This window comes from Raphanus sativus, chromosome 3 (genome assembly GCF_000801105.2).
Source record: "Raphanus sativus cultivar WK10039 chromosome 3, ASM80110v3, whole genome shotgun sequence".
Taxonomy (NCBI): domain Eukaryota; kingdom Viridiplantae; phylum Streptophyta; class Magnoliopsida; order Brassicales; family Brassicaceae; genus Raphanus; species Raphanus sativus.
In genome coordinates this window covers 5,016,054-5,025,966 of record NC_079513.1, presented here as the reverse complement: position 1 = coordinate 5,025,966, position 9,913 = coordinate 5,016,054, and the positions used below count along the sequence as shown (strand labels likewise).

At 32.0% G+C, this 9,913-nt stretch overlaps 1 protein-coding gene and 1 long non-coding RNA gene across 2 annotated transcripts in view; both read right to left on the bottom strand.

Annotated features, from left to right (window-relative positions):
- Nucleotides 1–1,763, bottom strand: part of LOC108851078 (uncharacterized) — a 3,276-nt gene extending 1,513 nt beyond the window's left edge. Inside the window, exons 1-2 of the mRNA XM_057006216.1 lie at nucleotides 649–1,763; nucleotides 211–485 (exon numbers count right to left, since the gene is read on the bottom strand). Coding sequence (XP_056862196.1) covers nucleotides 211–485; nucleotides 649–1,763 — 1,390 coding nt within the window. The remainder of the gene's footprint in view (nucleotides 1–210; nucleotides 486–648) is intronic.
- Nucleotides 1,764–5,796: 4,033 nt separating this feature from the next.
- Nucleotides 5,797–6,938, bottom strand: LOC108838661 (uncharacterized). Its single transcript, XR_001947555.2, has 3 exons — nucleotides 6,603–6,938; nucleotides 6,210–6,327; nucleotides 5,797–6,127 (listed from the first exon to the last, which is right to left on the bottom strand). It is a non-coding gene; the product is annotated as an uncharacterized LOC108838661 (long non-coding RNA).
- Nucleotides 6,939–9,913: the final 2,975 nt, after the last annotated feature.

Here is a 9,913-nt window from a genome sequence, read left to right as displayed (position 1 = left end):
CATTTCCCGTGGAAAAGTAGGTTCTTGCGAGGACGAGTGATGGAGCCTCCCCTAGAACACGTTCAAAGTAATAAGTAACTCCTGGTTTAGCATTTGGAAACTCCCCAACCACACACTTAATATGAAAAGTGACTCCGGAAACATGACAAGTGTAAAACCATTCCTCATGTGGATCTAAAACGGTTTCACAAACTTCACACCAATACTTACCGCTGGCTTTCTCACCATGGCACAAGAATAGAAAATGCTCGTAAGCCTTGCGTTCGATCTTTTTCGGTAGAGTAGCACAGACCAAGCACAAGGAGAAATCACATTCAGATTCAGTACAACGCAGCACATGCTTTTTGGTGAGCTTACAGCCCCCACAAAAGCCCTTGTCCATTATAGTGAGAAAGAGGGTATGTGGGTGACATTCATAATCACAATACGCTGAGATCACGAACGCACATCGCATATCTAGCGTTACTCCTTCATCACTCTCGTACCTGAAAAAGAGGTGAAGCTAGTAAGAAGAGAGGGGGTGCACATGCACCCATAATATTTTCAAAACATAGTGTGTTTTCAGCCTAATTTCATATACACATATTGACATTGGTAAATTTACACTATGTGCACCCAGTAAAAAATCAGTTTGGATTCGCTACTGACCTGAAACCATTGGATATTGTCTGACATGCACCACATCGAAACATAGATTCGTTTGTTTCATCGTTATTGGCGTTTAGATAAAACGGTGTCGTGGAAAGCCAGTGTCGTTTTCGAAGAGGAAGATTAGCACATGCTTCGTGGAGGATAAACTCGCATCCATCCATACACTTGTAGTGCGTCTCAGAAAATATAGGATGGACGCAAGCTTCACAACGCATGCTTCCATCAAGTATATCATCTTCATCATCTTCAATCCTGTATAATATATGTTCTTCATGGGAGAAATGTTTAATTGAAACTCCCTCTTCGATCACTTCGAATGGAGATACATCAAAATATTCCTCAGGCACCCCTTCGAGCTCTTCCCCGTCCCACACATCAAGTCTAGTTGCACATTTGGAGTGAACGACATAATCAGGACATGTCGAACATGAATAAGCTCCGTACCTCCAATCCACCACCTTGAGACAAATCATACATTTCCTATTCCCGAAACCAAGAGAATAGGCGTGAGAGACCCGGTGGTCGTGGCGATTGATATTTATGACATGTGGTAGGTCGATACATTCCTGGTGGAACATGACACCGCAGGGAGCGCATACATAAGGGCATAGTTCACCATGGGTACCACAAGCGTTGCATGTGAAGGTGTCATTTCTAACCATACATGTCAGTGTATGCTCGTGGCACTTCGGAGTTTCCACAATCGGTGGTGGTGGGTTCTTGGAACACCTCACGTGCATGCTGAAATCGCATAGGGAACAATGGTAGAAGTAGCTATTGAGCTCTTGCTGGCATGCATCGCATCTCCCCTTGGGTTGATCAGGTGGTTGTGGGACATCGATGAGAAGCTCCAGCGGATGGTATGAGTGGAACGGATGGTTTATATCGTCCGGTGAGTCTGGGATGCAATCAAGATGCCACATCTTGCTGCATGAATCGCAATCCCGGGAACATTCATCGACATCAAAAGGATCAATATTCTCCAGACAGTCGCCACAATGATAAGGAGAAGAAAAATTGCTAGTGTCCTCTACCAAAAGAGTTAGAAACCACTTCTCATCATCTTGAGGAACATCATCACTATGGCCGGGGGACCAGAAGTGTGTATCCATTCTTATCGTGGGTAAGGAGGAAAGGTATGAAAATGCCTAATACTCAGTCGCATATATATATGATTATATAGCCAAGTAAAATCAATCAAGTTTGTTAGTCTTCTTTTTAAGATATATATGAATCAAGTTGGTTAGTCTTTTTTTAAAGAATACCTGAGTTGCTTAGCAGGTGCTCGTCTTTTTTTTAAAGAATACATAACATTAAAATTAACCTCAGTTACTTAACGGCTGTTTGGATATCTATTCGGACTTAGTCCGGGTCTATTTCGAATTTCAGGTTTTCAGAGTTAAAGATTTCAATTTTACTTAGGTATTTTTAGTTTGGGTTCTGTTCAGATCTTTACGACTTGATTCGGATTCAGATAACCCATTTAAATTATTTTTAAAATATTAAAATCTCTTATATACTTTAAGTTTCTCAAAATCTATAAAATATATTACATATAAATTTTCATAACAAATATCAAACCTAAACTTAACATATAAATTGGTTTGATCTCTCTATTTGAATAGAGAATCAATAAATATTTTAAGTACATTTGGTGTTTTGAATATATTTTAACTATTTTAGATATTTAGTTTTGACTATATGTATATATTTTCAAGTATTTTAGATAATTTAAAAATATCATATATATTTTGAATGTTTTTAATATACATTAAATCTAAAAATAATTAATATATATCTTTATATATAAAAATCTATTTCAGATATATTCGAATGCCTGAAATATTTTAGTTTATATCAGATTTAATTTCGATTTTCTAAATACTAAAATTTAAATCCTTTCGGATATCTAATAATCAATTTTTCTCTGGATTCCTTACTATTTTTTACCCAGTCATGTTTAAGTCACTTCAAACTAACTATAATAGATGCCGCCACATGGATTGCTAAATTATTTTCTTTTATTTTTAATTTTTATTTTTTGGTAAAAAGTATATATATATCTTTTCTTTTCTTTACGATGTCAAAAAAAGATATTTATATTTATTTATTTTTTCCTTAAGCTGACCACCTTTAGTATGTGATACTGCGATGATGCTTGTTTATTTTAATATACACGTTTCTATGTGTATTCAAATATTAGTTTCATTAGTTAAATGATAACCAACTTTATTTAGCATAACTAACTAGCTAAAGGTTTTTTTTGGGCAACTAGTTAAGGTTATGTATTGTCTCTTTTGTTAAGATCATCGAGTCAATGAAAATTAAATATCCTTACTTACAGTACAGATATATTGATTAAAGTAAGACTAAGGCTGTAAGATTGTATAGGACTTTAAGTGTTAAGACTTTTAAAATATATGGCTGATATTTCTTTTTTGATCAATATGGCTGATATTTCCTTTTCAAAAAAAAAAAATATGGCTGATATTTTAAAATGAAAAATATGTTCTAGAGTTTCAAATTCTTGCTTTTCAAAAAACTAGGCAAACTTGAACAAAAGAATAAAAGTCAGTCTTTGAAAAATTTTAGGGACTTAGATATTTTTTTCTTTTTGGTCTAAATGTACTTTGAAACATTTTCGGAAAACAAAACTGTGATCGGTAAAAAAAGCACTTTTCATTTCAAAGTTTTTAAAGCTTTGAAAGTCTAACCCTGCTGGTCACGTGTATCCAGCACGTTCTCACGGCTCTTCAGGTCCCGAAGGCTCCGGGCGCAAACCACAATTTGTATTTAACTGTTTACTGTGTTTAGAGCATGATTAACCCTAAGAGCTAAAATGTGTCTCTTAATATTTTTTTAGTAATTAATGATGGTTAAGAGCTTGTAGTTAAGAGACACCTAAATGTGTGTCCTCCATTGCAAGTTTGTTAAGTAAAGGTTCTTACAAAAATTGAAAGAACATGAGAAGAAAGAAAGAACTTGAGAAGGAACATTTGATCTTGTGAATACACTTTCATTATCCATATCATTTATACAAGTTTCTGATAATATCACCTGACTTAACTGAAACATTATATAAATAAAAACTTCATCAAAGAAACACCACACCACTGAAACAAGACAACGGGAAAGCAACTTACGGGATGAAGAAGATGTCCTACTACACTGTTCAGAAGCTGAAGATTCTTCTTCCTGTGAAATGTCACCTGCTTCGCCTTCACCTGCCTGTTCTTCACGTCGACCTTGTTCCCGCACAGAATGATGGGGATGTTCTCACACATGCGGCAGAGATCAAGTATTTGCTCAGGTAGACCAATACCATCTTCAGCCTGTAAAAACACATGTGCAAGAGCCAAGCTTTAAGCTTTCAAATTCATCAACAATAAGAAGAGCAAGCGTTTCCTGATCAAACTTAAAGAAATATTGCACATGATTTTGATTCCTCATTAAGCATAAAAAAAAATCAAAAATTTAGCTGCTGGACAAACAACTAAAGACAGAGTCATGGAGGAGAGAAACAAGCTTGTGCTTGCTCATCCTCTGGATACATGACACTAAACACACACACTATAAATAACAAAAGCTACAAATAAACCCAACAATATAGAGAAAGTGAACTCCCAACAACAACAAGAAAATAAGCTTGAAGCTGACATATAACACAACAACAACAAGAGACTGAGGCAGGAGAGTATATCTAACTAGAGATTCAAGAAAAAGGTTGAACTTTTAACATACCCATTCGATGCTTCCTCATCACTGAACCTTCTCAAGGTAATGCAAAACAACGAGAATCAGGGTTTCTTCATCACAAATTAAACAGAGAGAAAGACGGCGCAAGGATGCGGTGAGGTTTATGCTTTTAAATCAATCAAAAATTAAATTCAATCAATCAAATATAATTGAGTGATTGAGAATCAATCTGGAAAAAGAAGAAGAAGAAGACTCACCCGCCAACGAGCGAGGAGGACGAGACAGTCTCCATTGTTAACGTCGACGAGAGAGGAAGAGAAGAGAGAAAGAGAGGAAGAGAAGAGACAAAAGACTTCAGATCTTTTTCCATGCGACACGTGGCCATAAGAGTTGCCCCTTCCAAGCCTTACGCAAGAGGCGAGTCTTGAGCTTTCTTCTTTTTTTAATAATTTTTTTATTATATTTATTCTAAGAGGTTTGTTAAAAGTCAGCGATAATGCTGCTCATTAGTGGAGTATTATTGGAGCGAAATGCATTTTCTCATTATGTTTGGGAAAATTAAAGTAATCTTGTATTTCATAAAGACATATTTACATCATAGACAGGGACTCATTGGTGGTGATTAATTTGAAGGAAAAACCCAATAAAGTGAAACCAGCATTCGAATCCCGACCAATGGAGAATTAACATTTCAACATCGGCAGGAACATGAGACCGACATGTGGCAACACGTGACTAGTCTGGATAATTTTTGTGGGACCAAAATATCCATGTATAATTAAAAAAAAAACATATTTACATCATAAAACTATTTTGCGTCTGATGAACCAAAGGATTTTAACTGAAAATCTATTTTTGACTTAACCTTTTTAGATGCTGATTGTTTTTTTTTTTTGATGAAATTTATTGATCAAACCAAAGAATGTTATTTACAAAAGAGTAATCTAACTTGAAGTAAATCTATAAGCTATAAGATGTATCTAAGGATAGGAGCTAAAATCATAGTGTTACTTCAAACCATTTTCTAAGTATTTCTCCAAGCTTATGATCTGATGGGTATTTGAGTGAATAGATCATGTTTCTCATAGCCTTCTCAGTGAGTCTTCGAAGCTGGGCAACAGAGCTGTGAAGTTGATGATGGCATCTAGAGTTTCTCTCCCGCCAAATGAGGTAGATGCACGTCTGAAAAAAGAGGCGAGGTATACATGAATCATTTCCTTTTGTGCCCATACATTGCAGCTGCTGAACTGTCTACTGCCAGTCAGGATTGACACCAGCTCCTAGGAGTTGCCGAGCAGGGCCTTCACATATATTTCTAGCTTTTACATTGTTTCTAGTTTTTAGTTTTTGATTTATGGATTTTACTTTTTACTTTTTGGTTTTCTGTATATTTTACTTTTCTTTTTTAAAAAAATGGAAAAAAAAAATTAAATATACTTTTAGTTAACCTCATATATTCTCTATTTTATTAAAATTATACACTTATAATACAAGAACCATGGCTTTCTTAGATAAGATGCTACGGTAAGTGAAAGAGATGTTTGATATCATCATCACACTGATGAATCCAAGCCAGTTTAATCATAACTCAGTTAGCGAAGCCATTGAAACTCCTGCGATTTTCTTTTAGGTTTAATCCAACAAACTTTGGACATAAGAAAATGAGTTTAGCCAGAGTGGTTACAAAGTACAACATGAGCTAAATACAACCATAGTGGTATGGGGATTGATTGTCCAAGAAGGAACTGAGAAGCAGATGCATTGAAGAATGGCTCCAGCGCTATGTTTCAGACATGATAGATGTTAGGTTTTGTTATATGTATTGGTTAGTATCAAAGGGTTCCGAAAGAGAGAGTGTGTACCGGTGTGAGTGAAGGAGACAGCCACGGCTGCGAAAGAACATTGCTAGAGACCAAAAATCATTGGACACTTCGAGAACATACTGAGATCGAAAATAAGATGCTTGTCGTAATACTTCATCTGCAAAAAATAGATGAAGAATTACCAAACTTGTCAACATCGAAATCACCCAAAAAATCAATCAACAACGAAAATCAATTGACTTTCAAACATCATTCAGAAATATAAACCCCAAATTGACAGATCTAGAGTTAATCTGTCGCAATCCAGAGATCATGTAACTAAATTCAAGCACTCATACGTATACCAGAGTGAAGATTTCAGGTAACAGAAGCACATACTGATTAATTTGACGAAGAGGAAACATATCTCATGATTACATATCTCATGATTACCTCCTGAAGAACCTTGCTCATCCATCACTTGTCGACACTCTTTTGCATGGGAGATACTCGATCAACTTCTTCTTCCTACACAATCTGAGATATGCTGGTATTTATATATATATATATATATATAGCAGTTCCTGAAACAACTTGAGATATGCTGGTATTATATATATATATATAGCAGTTCCTGAAACAACTTGAGTATACGTTGAAGCTGATGTGTGGATTGAATATTTTTGTTATGTGAAACGGTATAGAGATTTGGATGAGATGGGGGATGGATGAAGGTGAAAGGTGAAAAGTGAAAGCAAATATCGTTCAATTTTCTTCCAAATATTTAGGTATGGGCCCAACAAAACAATGCATACTCACGTTACAGACTTAAGAGCATTCATATCAAATTCTGTGGTGACACACATTGGTTTCAAAAATTCTAAAATGACCCATGTCTTTTTCTTTTTCTTTTTGATTTAAATTTAGATAGGAAAGTAAGTTAAAATAACCAAAAACCCCTCAGAACTTAAACTTATTTACTAACCTATGCCACTATTATCTTACCCAAAACCTGACCCATATTCTGACTCGAAATCCGACCCATTAATACCCTAAATCCCCAAATCAAACACAACTATTCTCCACCTCTTACAATCCTATTTTGTTGTTCCTGTTTTTCTTTTTATCCCAGATTTTTATTTTTGTTTTCTTGTTCTAATCCCAAATCTATTAGTCCAAAATCATCCTTAGTCAATTTCCTCTTTTCTGAAATCGAGTTTCATCTTTACTGTGAAAAAATTTCGACAAAGAAGAACATAGTGTATTAGTAGTACGACTGGTACAACTAAAACTATTACAACTTGTACAACTATAACTAGTACAACTAATATAACTAGTACAACTAGATTGATTATAACCAGTATAACTAGTACAACTACAATGCGTATAACTAATACAAACTTGTGATTAATATACTGATATTTGGTTATACAAACTAAAATATAAATAGTATATTATATAAAACAATTTTTTAAAAACAGTATTATTACCTTATTTAGTTTAGTCAAATATAAAAATTTCAAGAGTTTCAATTTCAAAAAAAAAACATAAATTAATATTAATTTATAGAAAACTAATGCAAAAAATTAAAATTTTGAAACATGGATAAAAGTATGTCAAGAAGATAAAAGAAATAACTTATGTTATTAATAAAAATTGGAAATCCATTATATCTGTTTTAAAATATACAAAATGAACTAATCTAATTACCTAAAAACATTTTTTAGTCTAAAAACATCATAAAATAAAATTTAAATTTTATAAAAATATTTCAAATCAAAATAATAATTTAAAATTGATTTATATCAAAAATTAACTTAAAATATGCATATATTCAAAAAATTTATTTTTACTAAAATATTTTCCAATAACCATTATTAAAAAATGTTTTCAATATATATAAGAAAATACAACAAAACGATTAATTTCATATACCAACTTAAATTATGGTTTTTATATTTCACATTAAACTTTAAGAATATAATATATATGATTATTTATAAGATGATACATATAAAATACTATTAATTATATGATTATTTATATGATGGACCAATACAATTAATTATATGATAACATATATATACATAATAGTGACTAGGACTCGGCGTTCAGGTATTCATTTCGGTTTGTTTCGAATCTGTTTGGGTTTCGGATTTTCGGGATCAAAGATTTCAGCCCATCATATATTTCTAAATTTCAGTTTGAATTATGACTAGGGCTAGGCGTTCAGGTATCCATTCGAGTTCATTTCGGATCTGTTTGGCTTTTGGGTTTCTGGTCAATGATTTCAGCCACATTTAGATATTTCTAAATTTTACTTCGAATTATATTCGGATCTTTGCGATTCAGTTCGGGTTCATATAACCCATTTAAATTATTTTTAAACTTCATTATATATTTTGAATTTCTTATAATTTATAAATAAAATAATATATTGTATATAAATCTGAATAACATATGACTAAATACCTAAACTTAACATATAAATTGGTTTGGTTTAAATTTTAGATCAAAAATCCATAATAATTAAGTCGATCTTATTAAAATAGAAGTACACTTTAGAATTAATCCTTAGACTTACAAAATATTTACAACCTAATGCCACTGAAGTAATTAAATGAGCCTAATTTCAAGTAATCTTTGTCTTTTCCAAAATTAATGAAATAATAACTCTTAAATATATGCTTTCCATATTTACAAAAATGATAACAAATATCGGCAAGAGCGTGGTTTAAATGTACAAAAACTTAAGTCCATTTATAACATCTTGTCAGTTGCATCAAATTTATATTTTCATGTTATTTTCTTACAAATTTAATTCTAATTTTATATGTTCCAGATTTGAAAGAAGTTTAACAACAATTTTATTTTCTTACAAATGTTATAGCTAATGTATATTTATAAATAACATGCTAATTCATAGTTTTCTTTTTTTATACTTTTCATTTAAAAAGTTGTTCGATATATATCTTAGACATGGATCTTATTATATAAATGTTAGATTTTTTTTAAACGAATTTACCATTTTGGTATCTAAAGAACCATAACCAAACATGATCTAAACAAAATATTTCGGATATTCGAATGTATTTGAATCATATTTATATACTTGAATATGTTAACTATTTTAGACTTAATATTCAAGATATAAGCTATTTTAAAGTTGTCTAAAATATTTGAAATATAAAAAGTAATCAGAAGTAAACTTCTAAAGTAGATAAAAAATAATGAAAACATCAAAAATACTTAATATATATTTATTTTCCATCTAATATTCAAGTTAAACCTATTCTTAATTTTTAATCTAGGTACTTTGGCTTACACTACTCAAATTTATATGTGATATTATTTTTATTTTTAGATTTAGGAAATTTAAGTATATATAAATTTTGAAATTTTGAAATTTAAAAATAAGTTGTACGAGTTTTCTAGTTGTACAATTGTATACGTAGTTGTACCAGATTTTGAGTTGTACAGGTTTGTACATTGTTATACCCGGTTTTTAGTTGTACAAGTTTGTACATAGTTGTATTTTGGTTGAAAATGATTTGAAATTTTAGTTGTACCATATACTAAATATATACATTTCAGTTGTACAGCTCTCATTTATTTAGATACCTATGCGCATAAACAATGGAATCATTAATTTTGTAAACCTACCTATTTGGTGTATGTGTTTCAGAAATATAGTGAACAAACTAGTAAACTAACCTTTAAAGTATAAGATAGATCACATAAACTTATGTGATTGTGTAATAATT